The following is a 17,639-nucleotide window of genomic DNA, read 5'->3' on the forward strand; positions in this document are numbered from 1 at the left end:
CAGACTAATAAGGACCCGAATAGCATAGAAGAAAGACATGAGGACTAGACAGACTAATAGCAGAAGACAGAATAGCACTAGAAGACTAATAAGGACAGAATAACATGAAGGACTAGGGACAGACCAATAAGGACAGAATAACATAGAAGAAAGACATGAGGACTAGACAGACTAAGTTTAAGGACAGAATAGCATAGAAAAAACACCAAGACAGTGTGTTAAAAATTCGTTGTTGTAACGCCAAGAGTGTTAGATTGTAAGATAGCTGGGTAAATCACCGTTAATAGCTTTATAAATAAAAATGTGCCAGTGGAACCATCTATGCAGACCTAAAGAGCTAAAACCAGTCATCTCATAAAGACGACAGTGATGAGTGTGTGACTTGGCATTAGTAATGAACCGTAGTGCACCATGGTAGACTGTGTCAAGTGTGTGCAGTGTGGTAGAGGCAGCATGCATATAAATAACATCCCCATAGTCCAAGACTGGTAGGTAAGTGGCACTGATCAGTTTCCTCCTAGCTTGGAGAGTAAAACAGGATTTATTTCTAAAATAAAAGAGCTTTACTCTTAGCTTTCTCACTAACTTATTAATATGAACTTTAAAGGTTAGCTTTTCATCAATCCACAGACCAAGATATTTATAAGATGAAACATTTTCAACACACTTCCCATCCAGTGTGGAAATGGTTAGGGCGGTTGGTGCGTGTACTGTGCGAGACTTTGTGAACTGCATCACCTTAGTTTTACCAGCATTTAATACCAGTCTAAGTTCAGTGAAGGTGGCCTGTAATAAATTAAAAGACTGCTGCAACGATTGATAAGCTTGAGTAAGGGTAGGGGCGGAACAATATAGAACTGTGTCGTCTGCACTGTGTATTTTGCTATCATCTGCAACAGAGGCGATGGTATTTATATAAATGGTAAATAGGACCGGACCAAGGATAGACCCTTGAGGGACACCTCGCCGGACCCCCAGAGCAGCAGAACTATGCCCATCGACAACTACAGTTTGAGTTTGTTGGCAAGATAGTTTTCGAACCACTCAACTGCCTTAATGCCCAAGCCAATGTCCCGGAGCCTCTTGAGCAGGATACAGTGATCAACTGTGTCAAAGGCCTTTGACAAGTCGATGAACAGGGCAACACAGCTCATCTTGTTGTCAAGGTCACAGATGATGTCATCAAGCACCTTGGTAGCTGCAGTAATGGTGCTATGCTTTGCCCTAAAGCCTGACTGTGCCAGGAAAAAAGGTGTTATGGTTTTGCAGGAAGCCCTTAAGTTGGGTATTTACTAAAGAACCTAGGACCTCTGCAAGTACAGACAATTTAGAGATTGGGCGGTAATTGTCAAGAATGGAGGGGTCCCCCACTTTCAGCAGGGGGAGCACATGGGCTGATTTCCAAACATCTGGTAATTCATTTGAAGACAAGGACAAGTCTGACGGATTGCCACTCACTGCTGTGCTGTCTAGCCCCAGGCTTGATGTTAATCCAGGTTGGAACATCCTTCGTACCCTTGGTGTTTTCAGAACAAAAACAAACTACCAAGGCGCACAAACAACAATTGCATCTTTCATGACGAACGCATAATCCACTAGGACAGCCAGTGGCCGCTGGAGGACTACAGCCTTCGTGAACCTACGAGGCTAAGTACTCTTGTAGGCCATATTCTCTCATGTGAGACTAATGAATCAGCAGCTAAATGTTTATTGTCTTTTCAGACGAAAATCCTGAAGCCTGAAGGAGACTCACACCCTGATTTACTCAGCGTTTCCGTGTCTGAAAACATCGGCGAGTCCAAATAACACTGTCTGATTTTTGTTTGCGGTCACAGCTCTCAAACTTTTTTGTGGGTGGTGTGTTTGCACATGTTCTCACACACCTGTACACCTGTAGCAATATCTTTCCAGAGTTCAGATGGCTACCTGTTCTCACACACTTGTACACCTGTAGTAATATCTTTCCAGAGTTCAGATGGCTACCTGTTCTCACACACCTGTACACCTGTAGCAATATATTTCCAGAGTTCAGATGGCTACCTGTTCTCACACACCTGTACACCTGTAGCAATATCTTTCCAGAGTTCAGATGGCTACCTGGGGGTTCATGTTGAGAGATTCAGGTCAGCAACCAGCAAAGCTTAGACAAGTATGACCCGTAGTGTGTGTCCAAAAGACAAGTATGACCTGTAGTGTGTGTCCAAAAGACAAGTATGACCCGTAGGGTCCAAACAGGCCCAGCAGCATCACGTTAAAGATGCCGGACATATAGAAGCAAAGAGAGGGGCTGGCCTGTCCAAGCAGATAGATACATTAGATAGATACAAAGACCATTAGATAGATACAAAGACCATTAGATAAATACAAAGACCATTAGATAGATACAAAGTAGACAGATACAAAGGGAGATCCTATAAAATCAGACAAGCTGTTGTACTGAAAAATCTTCTAATAGTTTACACAGTAAGCTGTTGTACTGAGAAATCTTCAAATAGTTTACACAGTAAGCTGTTGTACTGTTGTACAGAACAGAACAGAACACACCAAAACAGAACAGAACAGAACACAACAGAACAGAACAGAACAGAACAGAACACAACAGAACACAGCAGAACAGAGCAGAACACAACACAACAGAACACAGCAGAACAGAGCATCACACCAGAACAGAACACAGCAGAACACAACAGAACACAGCAGAACAGAGCAGAACACAACAGAACAGAACAGAACACACCAGAACACAACAGAACAGAACAGAACACAACACAACAGAACACAGCAGAACGGAGCAGAACACAACAGAACACAGCAGAACAGAACAGAAAAAAGCAGAACAGCACAGAACACAGCAGAACACTACAGAACACAACAGAACAGAACCAGTGTTGTGCGTGAACGAGTTCAAAAGAACGCGTTCATTGAACACACTCATTTTTTCGTGAACGTTGAACTGAACGCAACACATTTTTTAATAAAGAACTTGAACGTGAATTAGTTCACATTATGTGTCATGAACGCAGACATCACTGTAAAATGAACGTTGGAATTTGTTTTCCATTGAAAACTGGAGTGACATCTGTTTTCTCTTTTCAAACGCAATGAGACAAAGTTCCTCCCTCCTGTATTCTCGCTGGTGCCGCTTAAATCATGTATCACCAGACAGAAATGGTTTTGACATTGTGTCGCGCAATGCATTGCGGGCAACGGCGTCCGGGCTGAGAATAGTTGAATAGCATACTGGCTTCCACACCAACGTTACCCGTGATGAATTGCAGCAGAGCCGGGTAAGCATAGCAACGCCGCCACAGGCAATCGGCAGCGCCGAGGGCTGGATTTAGAAGTATAGAACTGGTCTACACTGTCACTTCGTACCAGAACTGGTCTAGTCTATGGTCTGTACTGCTGCAAGTTTCATCACCTGGTAAGAAACCCACAATTGCAGTGTCATGAGCAAATGTCTAATGAGCAGCTTCAAAGAACGTATAGTGATTTCTAGCTCGTAGTGTGAAAAGAAGTATTTATTTGAATATCTCACCGAAAAAAAGTAAAATGAACTGAACTTTGAACTAGTTCAGAATTAAAATTGTGAACTTTGAACGTGAACTGTTCACTTTGAGCATGTATGAACTGAACTTGAACTAGTTCAGAAAAGCTGTGAACTGGCACAACACTGAACAGAACACAACAGAACACAGCAGAACAGAACAGAACACAGCAGAACACAGCGGAACAGAACAGAACAGAACACAGCAGAGTTCTCCTCTCTCTTGCTGCCCTGAGCCCTGTTCTCTGTTCCCCAAACCCACAGCCATGGCGGGATACACATGCGAGTGAGGACTGAATTACTGACTTCCTGGAGGCAGAGCCAGCTGATCAGGCCTCTCACTTAGCTTCCAAGAACATAGCCTGGCTCAACCAAAACCGGAGCATAAATCTGCACGCCAGACCTAGCAGGCTGAGCCCTTTCTGCACCCAGAGTCATTACACAGTGTGTGCCTGTGCGTCTGCACCCAGAGTCATTACACAGTGTGTGTCTGTGCGTCTGCACCCAGAGTCATTACACAGTCTGTGTCTGTGCGTCTGCACCCAGAGTCATTACACAGTGTGTGTCTGTGTGCCTGTGCGTCTGCACCCAAAGTCATTACACAGTGTGTGTCTGTGTGTATCTGCACCCTTTGTGTCTGTACCCAGAGTCATTACACAGTCTGTGTCTCTGTGTGTCTGCACCCTGTGCGTCTGTACCCAGAGTCATTAGTCTGTGTGTGTGTGTCTGTACCCAAAGTCATTAGTCTATATGTGTGTGTGTGTCTGAGCATCTGTGTGTTTGCACCAGAGTCATTAGTCTGTGCCTGCATCTCACAAACTTTTCAAACTTTAGACAAGAACAGAACAGAACCCAGCTCCTTAGCCACTACGCTACTACTGCATGCTAGCCCAGCTCCTTAGCCACTACGCTACTACTGCATGCTAGCCCAGCTCCTTAGCCACTACGCTACTACTGCATGCTAGCCCAGCTCCTTAACCACTACGCTACAACTGCATGCTAGCCCAGCTCCTTAGCCACTATGCTACTACTGCATGCTAGGCCCAGCTCCTTAGCCACTCACGCTTACTACTGCATGCTAGCCCAGCTCCTTAGCCACTACGCTACTACTGCATGCTAGCCCAGCTCCTTAGCCACTACACTACTACTGCATGCTAGCACAGCTCCTTAGCCACTATGCTACTGCATGCTAGCTAGGGTTGCCAACCGTCCCGAATTGGGCGGGACATCCCGTATTTTGGGTGATTTTGATTTGTCCCGTCAGGGACAGCACCACTCCCGATTTTCAATCACAGCTCATCGGCCTTGTTAACTTGTCAATAGTAGGCTACTGTAAACGCACCTGGAACAAAGTGTCCAGTGCCGCTGCTACCACGCGCATCTCGCACTATGCGCAGGGCACCAAGGGACAGAAGGGGCACCACAATTTAGCCAGAGAAGCTTTACTGCAAACTGCTTTTCCCTCTTCTTAGAGAATGATTACAATGTCAAAATGCAGCAACAGCATCTTACATAAGGATGATACTTTTTGGGTCCTCTCAGTCTCTCTATTATGCAGCAGATCTAACTTGAACGTTATGCTACTCGTTTTAATTGGGAACGAGAGGGAGAGAGGGTGGAAGTTTTCAGCTGGCTTTTGGTAATTAATTTCACCTTTTTAATATAAGAAACTTTTAAAAGGAAATCATGAGAACAACAAAATTTGAAGTGAAGTGTTCCTCATATGGGGTTGAGGAAGTGGGCAACCCTAATGCTAGCCCAGCTCCTTAGCCATTGTGTTAGTTTCCCATTTACAGAAGCAGGTGTTTGAACACCAGAGGTTTTTTTTGGACTGCAAACACTGAACGGCCAACTAGAGGTCTGTAACAAGTAATTCAGTACATCTGAAAAAGTCTAAGATAACATTAAGGTAGAGGTCTGCGCGGGACAGATTTTTCAGTCCTGCGGCCGCCCGCTCCCACAACATTCTGCCCCACTCCCGCCTGCTCCCGCAATAATGTGCCATTTTTAGTCCCGCCCCCGCCCGCATCTGAAACATTAGGTCCCGCCCCCGCCCGCATCTGAAACATTAGGTCCCGCTCCCGCCCGCAAATGTCAGGCGTAATAATCCAGTCATTAACCAATTTGTCTGCTGCAGCTTAACCTTGTTGCTGGAAGTTAGCCTACGGGGCTGCATGATGCTGCGCGAATGGTGTTCCTTGATTATTACACTGGAATGACAGTATAGTTCCATTCCATCAAATTAGCCTAGAAAATCGGTACGTTTCCGTTTTCCGTTGGTCTTATTACACTTTCTAACTTGAGAGGAGACAAGTTTTAAATAGGAAAATTACCGGAAATCTTAGTCACTTTTAAATGTGATGCTAGCAGGCGACATGCTAATGGTTTAATATTCAATGAGCTATGCTAGGCTGGAGCTAAAAGTGGTATCGCCAGACTCAGAGAACGGCTGGATGAACTGGAGAAAGGTAAAAATCAATTGTTTAACTCAAGGGGAGGTGGAAAATGAGTGTAATTCCCCAAATGGTGGAATATCCCTTTAAGGGTCAGTTACACTGCAGAGGCATGTTTAAGGGTCAGTTACGCTGCTGAGGGTAGCATGTTTAAGGGTCAGTTACGCTGCAGAGGGTAGCATGTTTAAGGGTCAGTTACACTGCAGAGGCATGTTTAAGGGTCAGTTACGCTGCAGAGGGTAGCATGTTTAAGGGTCAGTTACGCTGCAGAGGGTAGCATGTTTAAGGGTCAGTTACACTGCAGAGGCATGTTTAAGGGTCAGTTATGCGGCAGAGAGTAGCATGTTTAAAGGTCAGTTACGCTGCAGAGGCATGTTTAAGGGTCAGTTACGCTGCTGAGGGTAGCATGTTTAAGGGTCCAGCTCCACTCCTTTTCAGCGTGTTGCAGAGAACTCCTCCCCGATCCTGTACAAAAGAGCCGAGACAAAGCCGAGACAAAGCCGCCTCCTGACGGGCTAAACTGGGCGCCCCTTTTGTTCTCAAGGCCCACGTCAGCCAGTGGGGTATAAAGGCGTCCCAGCAAACCACAGCAGCACCCTCATTTGTTACGGGATAATGCAGAGACGAGAGCGTGCTTTAAACGCGGTGTGTGTGTGAGAGAGAGAGAGCGTGTGTGAGTGTGTGTGTGTGAGAGAACGTGCTTTGAACATGGTGTGTGTGCTTTCTGGAGTCTCTTTCTAAAGGCATCACACTTCACTGGAGAAAGACAAAATGAACCCGTACCACGGTACATCACAGGAGTCTCCGACCACTACTGTCCCACTCCCAACACACACACACACACACACACACACACACACACACACACATAGGAAAGCGCATACACACACACACACACATAAGAAAGCACACACACACACACACACACACACACACATACACACACATAAAAGCACACACACACACACACACACACACACAAACACACACATAGGAAAGCGCACACACGCATGCATGCACACACACACACACACACACGCACACACACATAGGAAAGCACACACACACATGCACGCACACATAGGAAAACACACACACACACACATAGGAAAGCACACACATAGGAAAGCGCATACACACACACACATACACATAGGAAAGCAAACACACACATGCACGCACACATAGGAAAACACACACACACACACATAGGAAAGCACACACACACACACACACACAAAGCACACACACACAAACACACACACACACACACACAGGAAAGCACACACACACACATAGGAAAGCACACACACACACACACATACACACACACATAGGAAAGCACACACACACACACACACATAGGAAAGCACACACACACACACACACACACACACACACACACATAGGAAAGCACACACACACACACACACACACACATAGGAAAGCACACACACACACATAGGAAAGCACACACACACACACACACACACACACACACACACACATAGGAAAACACACACATACACACACATATATACAAAGCACACAAAAAAGCACACACACACACACACACACCATCTTGATGCATTTCAATTGTACACTAAAAGCAATTGTTGACACTATTCAGTACTATTCCACACCAAACTGCAGGCATCTAACTGCTGACTCTCTTGCCTCTGGCGACGTTTCTCAAGTGATAAGACACCCAGTGTGTGCTGTGTTGACTCGTGTGTGTGTGTGTGTGTGTGTGTGTGTGTGTGAGGGGGGCAGGGGTACAGTAAGAAAGGGATGACTCTGTCCCGATGCCTGTACTCACCCCCAGTAGACACTTACTGTGTGTGTGTGTGGTGTGTGTTCGTGTGTTGTGGTGTGTGTGTGTGTGTGTGTGTGTGTGTGTGTGTGTGTGTGTGTGTGTGTGTGTGTGTGTGTGTGTGTGTGTGTGTGTGTGTGTGTGTGTGTGTGTGTGACGGGGGGTCAAGTCCTGCAGCAGGGAGGCCCATGGTGGACAAAGCCAGGCAGGTATCTCAGCTGCCTTGTCTCTGCCATCACCTGGGTCACCTGAGCAGCCTGCTTACCTGCAACTGCCCACCTGAGCAGCCTGCTTACCCGCAACTGTCTCTCTGCCCACCTCCACTCCACTCACCTATGATGACCTATATCTTCTTACCTACAGTATAACCAGAACCAGTTAGTATGGACACTTACCTGTCCTGCTACCTCCTATCTCAGTTCTCACCTGTCTGAGTCCACACCCTCACCTGTCTGGGTCCACACCCTCACCTGTCTGGGTCCACACCCTCACACCCTCACCTGTCTGAGTCCACACCTTCACCTGTCTGGGTCCACACCCTCACCTGTCTGAGTCCAGTCCACACCCTCACCTGTCTGGGTCCACACCCTCACACCCTCACCTGTCTGGGTCCACACTCTCACCTGTCTGGGTCCACACCCTCACCTGTCTGGGTCCACACCCTCACCTGTCTGAGTCCACACCCTCACACCCTCACCTGTCTGAGTCCACACCCTCACCTGTCTGGGTCCACACCCTCACACCCTCACTTGTCTGGGTCCACACCCTCACCTGTCTGGGTCCACACCTCACACCCTCACCTGTCTGAGTCCACACCCTCACCTGTCTGGGTCCACACTCTCACCTGTCTGGGTCCACACCTCACCTGTCTGGGTCCACACCCTCACCTGTCTGTGTCCACACCCTCACACCCTCACCTGTCTGAGTCCACACCCTCACCTGTCTGGGTCCACACTCTCACCTGTCTGAGTCCACACCCTCACCTGTCAGGGTCCACACCCTCAACTGTCTGAGTCCAGTCCACACCCTCACCTGTCTGAGTCCACACCCTCACACCCTCACCTGTCTGAGTCCACACCCTCACCTGTCTGGGTCCACACCCTCACACCCTCACTTGTCTGGGTCCACACCCTCACCTGTCTGGGTCCACACCCTCACACCCTCACCTGTCTGAGTCCACACCCTCACCTGTCTGGGTCCACACTCTCACCTGTCTGGGTCCACACCCTCACCTGTCTGGGTCCACACCCTCACCTGTCTGTGTCCACACCCTCACACCCTCACCTGTCTGAGTCCACACCCTCACCTGTCTGGGTCCACACTCTCACCTGTCTGAGTCCACACCCTCACCTGTCAGGGTCCACACCCTCAACTGTCTGAGTCCAGTCCACACACTCACCTGTCTGAGTCCACACCCTCACCTGTCTGGGTCCACACCCTCACCTGTCTGAGTCCACACCCTCACCTGTCTGGGTCCACACCCTCACACCCTCACCTGTCTGAGTCCACACCCTCACCTGTCTGGGTCCACACCCTCACCTGTCTGGGTCCACACTCTCACCTGTCTGGGTCCACACTCTCACCTGTCTGGGTCCACACTCTCACCTGTCTGGGTCTACACTCTCACCTGTCTGGGTCTACACCCTCACCTGTCCACGTATCTCCGGTTGCCGTCCTCCATGAGTACCCCGTGCGGGGCGTGGTTGAAGGGCGGTTGGCGGAGCAGCCGGTAGCGTAGCGGTCGGCAGGCGCGGCACAGCGGGCAATCGGGGCCCGAGGCCATCATGACGCCGTCGATCTCCAGGTGCTGCTCCATGGTGAACACCTGCACGTAGGGATGGGCATCGTTAAGAAATCGATGCCATTGTCGATTCACTCACACACACACACACACACACACACACACATATACATATACACACACACACACACACACACACGTAGGGATGGGCATCGTTAAGAAGTCATCCATATCGATGCCATTGTCGATTCACTCACACACACACACACACACACACACACACACACACACACACACACATATATACATATACACACACACACACACACACACACGTAGGGATGGGCATCGTTAAGAAATCATCGATATCGATGCCATTGTCGATTCACTCACACACACACACACACACACACACACATATATATATACATACACACACACACACACACACACACACACACACACGTAGGGATGGGCATCGTTAAGAAATCATCGATATCGATGCCATTGTCGATTCTGCTTGTCGATGCGATTCCTTATCACTTATAGGATGGCTTTGAGAGTTGTTGGCTTTTAATGTCTAATTTAAAGTGGTTTTAGAGAATGAATATCAAGTGTGCAATAACAATACAGAAGTTGAATACAATTCAATTCAATTCAATTCAATTCAATTCAATTCAAAGCACTTTATTTGTCCCCAAGGGGCAATTCAAATACTTTAAAATTTCTAAAAAAGTAAACATTTCTAAAACAAAGCTTTGTATTGGAATCGTTAACGTTTGGATGTGTACGATTCCGATGGATCGGAACATTTGGAACCGGTTCCTCACCGATACCTGGAACCGATTCCCAAGCCTACCTGCACGGCGTAGATGTCCTCGAGGCCGTCGCGGACCGCCCTGGGCAGCTTGAGGGTCAGCGGCGCGTCGCAGAAGACGTCCTGCGGGCCGAGCGACAGGTTGCGGCCGCCCGGCGTGGTCAGCAGCAGCACGTTGTGGATGGCGGGCAGCGCGGCGGTCTCCTCGGGCGAGAAGTAGGTGACCCAGAGGGTCAGGGCGTTGGCGGGCAGCGTGTGGCGGAACTCCAGCTGCAGCATGCAGCCCTGCGGAGGGCAAGAGGCCACGCCCACACTGCCCACGTCCTGCCCTGCGCTCGGACTCCAGGTGAGCACGCTCGGCTCACACACCTGCTCCACGTCCGGCGGGCCTGCCGTGGTGTGTGGTGTGGGGAGGGAGGGGGTAATGACACAGTCAGTAAGCTGGTGGTATTGATTAACAAATGGACAATTGGAGCTCCTCTAAAATAAACCAAGACTTTCTACACACACACACACGGCTCTTTGCACACACACACGGCTCTTTGCACACACACACGGCTCTTTGCATAAAATTATATTTGACGGGGCAGCGGGGGTACAGGGCCGTGTCCACCCACGGGCACTTGTTCTGCAGTCCACCAAATGCCCGCACAGCACCGGCTCCTGTATCATGGGAACTTGTCAACATACTTACGATAAATGCTAATTGCATGTAATATAAAAACACTGCACACAAACATACAGCACAAAATGAGCCGTTGTGTGCAGAAGGAAGGAGCGAAAGTTCTCGTCTTTTCCAGGAAAGTTCTCGTCTTTTCCAGGGAAGTTCTCGTCTTTTCCAGGAAAGTTCTCGTCTTTTCCAGGTGGACCTACAGAGTTCCACATACCTCAGCCATAATTGGGATTTTACGGTGGCCATGACAACAGTGTGTGTAAAAACATTTGTCTTCTCCTCCGCATCTGAGTGCCGCCACCTCATATAGCTAAACCTTCAGCCCGCTAAACAACACCGCCACCTCCTCACACCGCTAAACCTTCAGCCCGCTAAACAACACCGCCACCTCCTCACACCGCTAAACCTTCAGCCCGCTAAACAACACCGCCACCTCATATAGCTAAACCTTCAGCCCGCTAAACAACACCGCCACCTCATATGAGCTGAGCTCCCGTTTAACACTCTGACCCCCGCAAGAGATACGGAGCGAGTCCACATGGGACCACGTGTGTTTGTGTGTGTCACTATAGCGCAAGGTAAGGAATGGTAGGGTGTGTTAGTGCTTCTGAGTTCAGTAAGTGTAAATATGGTGTGTGTGTGTGTGTGTGTGTGTGTGTGTGTTTGTGTGTGTCACTATAGTGCAAGGTAAGGAATGGTAGGGTGTGTTAGTGCTTCTGAGTTCAGTAAGTGTAAATATGGTCTGTGTGTGTGTGTGTGTGTGTGTGTGTGTGTGTGTCACTACAGCATAAGGTAAGGAATGGTAGGGTGTGTTAGTGCTTCTGGGTTCAGTAAGTTTAAATATGGTGTGTGTGTGTGTGTGTGTGTGTGTGTGTGTCACTACTAGGGTTGCAAAATTCCGGGAATTTTCAAAGATGGAAACTTTCCATGGGAATTAATGGGAATTAACAGGAATTTATGGGAATAAATGGGAATAAACTGGGAATTTTCAAAATTGAAGGTTGGTTCTTCATAGGGAACTTAAATATAGTTAAGGAAAGTATATTTTAGCATTATCTTGACTAAAACAAACAGATGCCATTCAAATACACTTGAATATCCATGCCATTCCTCAATCACATGCACATAGCACACTGCTTACTGCATGGCTATTGAGACCACACCTCCTACAGGCACTGTGCATGCCTCCATCACATGTACAGAAGATTTCTAGAAGACTAGACCACGCTTTTGAGGCCAAAGCACAAGACTTTTGAAGGCACACATTTGAGCCTGTGGACTAAACAAAGTGAGTTTTTTTATGATATTATGGGGAAATATATTAAATGTATAAATTGCAAATATCACATACAAATGTATTCATCTACAGTAGGCGAAAAACAGGCGGTTTTTCTCTGCAATATGTTTTGAAAATCATTCCAGTTGTTTAGCTAGCCTTGCTATTTATATATCTGTTCATGCCATTGCATTAGTATTCTTACAAGCTCTTGTCTTATTTTACAGAAAAATGCCACGTGCGCCATCCGATGTGTGGAGACATTTTACACCAGCTAATGTACAAGGGAAGTCTGTATATATGTGTAAGTATTGTGATAAGACATACGTGAAGAATGGCATAAAAATGCAGCAGCATATTGCAAAGTGCAAAAAAATTCCTCAAGGCCCAACACATGCAGCGAACAGGAGTTCCACTCCAGGGGAAAATGAATCTGTTTCAGCTGTATCAGAGTCAGATACCCTCTCATCAGCTCCTGGTCCCTCTGGCATCAGAGGATTCTTTGATTTTATGGATGAAGCTAGCCAGAAAAATGCAGATGAGTGTTTCACTCGTGCAGTCTATGCAACTGGCTCACCCCTGATGCTGCCATCCAATGTGTACTGGAAGAGGTTTTTGAATGTTCTCCGACCAGCATACACTCCCCCAACCAGACATGCACTGTCTACTCATTTGCTGGATGAAGAGTTCAACCGAGTTCAAACAAAGATCAAGCAGACCATTGTCAAAGCTGACTGTATTTCAGTCATCTCTGATGGATGGTCCAATATCCGGGAACAAGGAATTATTAATTACATAGTCACCACTCCTCAGCCTGTGTTCTACAAGAGTGTAGACACAAAGGAAAACAGGCCAATACATTGCAGATGAGCTGAAAGTGATCATCAATGACCTTGGACCAGATAAGGTGTTTGCACTGGTCACTGACAACTCAGCCAACATGAAGGTTGCCTGGGCACATGTGGAGGAGACCTACCCTCATCTAACTACTATTGGCTGTGCTGCCCATACACTCAATCTTCTCCTAAAAGATATAATGGCACTGAAAACAATGGAAAAAAGGAAAAGAACAAGAGTACTACACTGAAGCTCCCCAGCATAACACGATGGGGTGGCGTTGTTATCATGTTTGACAGCCTTCTGGAGGGAAAGGAGTCTCTGCAAGAGATGGCCATATCCGCGTCTGCAGGCATCGACAGTGACATAAAGAAGGTCATCTTAGATGATGTGTTCTGGGAAAGAGTGTCTAGCAGTCAGAAAATCCTCAAACCTATTGCAGCAGCAATAGCGAAGATAGAGGGTGATGGTGCAATCCTATCAGATGTCCAGTGGCTTTTTGCAGAACTCAAAGAAGAAATACAGACAGTCCTGCCCACTTCCCTACTACTGAAAGCAGAGGAAACTGCTGTGGTCAAGTCATTGGAAAAGCGGAGGGAATTCTGCATGAAGTCGGTGCATGCAGCAGCTGCACATGCTGGACCCAAAATATGACAGGGGCATACTTTCTGGGAAGAGATTAACGGTGCCTATGTGGTCATCACAGCCATGTCTGACCACCTGGGTCTTGATAAAGGCAAAGTTCTAGGCAGTTTGGCAAAGTATCGAACAAAGCAAGGCCTTTGGAAAGGGGATGGAATATGGCAGTCATGCCAGCACATATCTGCAGCCACCTGGTGGAAGGGACTTTGTGCATCTGAGGCCCTCGCACCAGTAGCCTGCATCATCCTCCAAATCCCACCATCATCAGCCGCCTCCGAGCGCAACTGGTCCCTGTTTGGGAACACGCACACAAAGGTTCGCAACATCGAACAAAAGGTTCGCAGCATTTTTGAATGAGTGGGGTTGGGGGATGAGTAATATTTAACCCAACATTCCTGTTTTTGTTCTTCCATGAAACAAGTGATGTTCAATATTCAATAAAATATTTATAACTTGTTCTTTTCTACTTACAAATAAATCTGTTGAAATATCTGTTAAAAACATTTTGCATGGATGTTTTCTTATGACTTCTGTTTATATTTATGCTTGGATATGATACAATTCGATTACATTACAATTAATTCCCAGTTAGTTCCCCTAAATTCCCATTAATTCCCATAATTCCCATAATTCCCATGGAAAGTTTCCAATATGGAATATTTCCAAAATTCCCCAGCTTAACTTCCCATGGAAATTTACCGGAAACTTTCCGGAAATTTTCAGCCCCTTTGCAACCCTAGTCACTACAGCATAAGGTAAGGAATGGTAGGGTGTGTTAGTGCTTTTGGGTTCAGTAAGTGTAGTAAATATGGTGTGTGTGTGTGTGTGTCACTACAGCATAAGGTAAGGAATGGTAGGGTGTGTTAGTGCTTCTTGGTTCAGAAAGTGTAAATATGGTGTGTGTGTGTTGTGTGTGTGTGTGCAATGTGGTGGGGTGGGGGGTGCACACGTGCAAGGAGGGTGGGGTTGTTATGGTGCTGTTGGGTTCAGTGAGTTGTCTTAAAGATGGTGTGTGTGTACGTGTGTATATGTGTGTGTGTGTGAGAGAGAGAGAGAGAGAGAGAGAGAGTATGCATGTGTTTATGAGTGTTTCCCTCGAAAGGTTCGTTTCCCCTCTGAAGCAGGGACAGACGATTGCTGCTGTCTGCCTGCTGGACCCAGAACAGCTGCCGGCTGTCAATCCTCCAGCATCCCCTTAAGATCCTCCACCATCCCCTTAAGAACCTCCACCATCCCGTTAAGAACCTCCACCATCCCCTTAAGAACCTCCACCATCATCCCCTTAAGATCCTCCAGCATCCCCTTAAGATCCTCCACCATCCCCTTAAGATCCTCCACCATCCCGTTAAGAACCTCCACCATCCCCTTAAGATCCTCCACCATCCCCTTAAGATCCTCCACCATCCCCTTAAGATCCTCCACCATCCCCTTAAGAACCTCCACCATCCCCTTAAGATCCTCCACCATCCACCATCCCCTTAAGATCCTCCACCATCCCCTTAAGAAGGACTGTTCCAGTGCCCAACATCCTGCTCTTCCTGCTCTTCCAGACAGCCAACTTTGCTGCCCCAACAAGACATTCACCAAATACACCTCCTCCTCCTCCTCCTCCTCCTCACCTGATACATTGGGCCCCAATAAAAAGGCGATGAGAAACCTACCCCCAACTTCCCCAACCACCCATTCAAGAGCTCAACCCCCCCCCCCAGCCCTATCACAGCACATAAACAGGTGCTCAACCGTCTCATCAGCCCCACAAAACAAACACCCCCTCCCAACCGCTGGACTAAGGTGTGCCATGTGGCACACACACACACGCACACACACACACACACACACACCCTCCCAACCACTGGACTAAGGTGTGCCATGTGGCACACACACACACACGCACACACCCCCTCCCAACCACTGGAGTAGAGAGAGAGTATGCATGTGTTTATGAGTGTTTCCCTCGAGTAGGTTCGTTTCCCCTCTGAAGCAGGGACAGACGATAGCTGCTGTCTGCCTGCTGGACCCAGAACAGCTGCCGACTGTCAAAGGCACGTCTGTGTGTGTGTGTGTGTGTGTGTGTGTGTGTGTGTGTGTATGTGTGTGTGTGTATGTGTGCGTATGTGTGTCTCTGTGTGTGTGTGTGTTTGTGTCTGTGTGTATGTGTGTCTGTGTGTCTGTGTGTGTGTGTGTGCGTATGTGTGTCTGTGTGTGTGTGTGTGTGTGTGTGTGTGTGTGTGTGTAAGATAGTAAACAGTGGAAAGTTGACTCTTTACGTCTCCCAGTCTCTCAGATGGAGAGAAGAGAGGGAAGGAGAGGAGAGAGGAGAGAAGACAAGAGAGGAGGGTAGAGAGAAAGGAGGGGAGAGAGAGAGAGGAGAGGAGAAGAGAAGAAAAGAGAGGAGGGGGAGAGAGGAGAGGACAGGAGAGGAGAAGAAAAGAGAGGAGGGGAGAGGAGAGGTTTCAAATGCCATTTATTGGATCATTCCTCAACCCATGAAATCAAGACGCACCTCATACAGAGCGCAACACCATACAAACATACATAAATACATACACACATAAAAGTCCCAATACATCATATGTTAAAAATCACCAGATTACCCCCGCCCCCACCCCCCACTCTCACACAACCCCCCACACATCCAGAAACCCCTCAATGTTCTTATCCAGGCTACAGTAAGAGAACGACCAGCCACCATCCCCTTAAGAACCTCCACTATCCCCTTAAGAACCTCCACCATCCCCTTAAGATCCTCCACCATCCCTTTAAGAACATCCACCTCCACCATCCCCTTAAGATCCTCCACCTCCACCATCCCCTTAAGATCCTCCACCATCCCCTTAAGAACCTCCACCATCCCCTTAAGATCCTCCACCATCCCCTTAAGAACCTCCACCATCCCCTTAAGATCCTCCACCATCCCTTTAAGATCCTCCACCTCCACCATCCCTTTAAGATCCTCCACCTCCACCATCCCCTTAAGAACCTCCACCATCCCCTTAAGATCCTCCACCATCCCTTTAAGATCCTCCGCCTCCACCATCCCCTTAAGAACCTCCACCATCCCCTTAAGATCCTCCACCATCCCCTTAAGATCCTCCACCATCCCTTTAAGATCCTCCACCTCCACCATCCCCTAAAGATCCTCCACCTCCACCAACCCCTTAAGATCATCCACCATCCCGTTAAGAACCTCCACCAGCCCCTTAAGATCCTCCACCTCCACCATCCCCTTAAGATCCTCCACCTCCACCATCCCCTTAACAACCTCCACCTCCACCATCCCCTTAAGATCATCCACCATCCCGTTAAGAACCTCCACCATCCCAATACTCAACAGACAAATAAAGAATGACATCATCAGAGCCAAAATGCAATATAAAAACAAACTGGAGCAGGAGTTTAGCAACATGAACACAAAACAAGCATTCCAGAGAATCAAGAAACTTACAGGTCAAGAACATAACCACCATCACCAACCAAGCTCGGACCCTCTTCATCTTGCAAACACCCTAAACAGTTTCTTCAACCGGTTCGACACCCATGACCACACCCCCACCTGTGAGGAACTTCTCAGAACCCTCCCTCCCATGAACCTCACCATCCGGCCCTTCACAGAGGAGGATGTGCAGCAGCAGCTGGCCAGGTGCAAAGTTGGCAAGGCACCAGGGCCAGATGGCATCCCGGCAAGGTGCTGAAGTGCTGCGAATGGAGCTCTCTCCCATCTTCCACTCCATCTTCTGGGAATCCTACAGGACAGCAACAATACCCACCTCTAGAAAACATCAACCATTACACCTGTACCCAAGAAACCACGCCCCTCAGAGCCCAACCACTTCCGTCGTT

General features: G+C 47.8%; 1 protein-coding gene across 1 annotated transcript in view; it reads right to left on the reverse strand.

The window, feature by feature from the left end:
- pappab (pregnancy-associated plasma protein A, pappalysin 1b) overlaps window positions 1-17,639 on the reverse strand; it is a 146,979-nt gene that overhangs the window by 70,134 nt on the left and 59,206 nt on the right. The window contains 6 exon segments of the mRNA XM_048244582.1: window positions 9,463-9,638; window positions 10,414-10,760; window positions 14,029-14,090; window positions 14,989-15,418; window positions 16,482-16,929; window positions 17,324-17,542. Coding sequence (XP_048100539.1) covers window positions 9,463-9,638; window positions 10,414-10,760; window positions 14,029-14,090; window positions 14,989-15,418; window positions 16,482-16,929; window positions 17,324-17,542 — 1,682 coding nt within the window.

The sequence above is a fragment of the Alosa alosa genome, chromosome 5 (genome assembly GCF_017589495.1).
Source record: "Alosa alosa isolate M-15738 ecotype Scorff River chromosome 5, AALO_Geno_1.1, whole genome shotgun sequence".
Lineage (NCBI taxonomy): Eukaryota > Metazoa > Chordata > Actinopteri > Clupeiformes > Clupeidae > Alosa > Alosa alosa.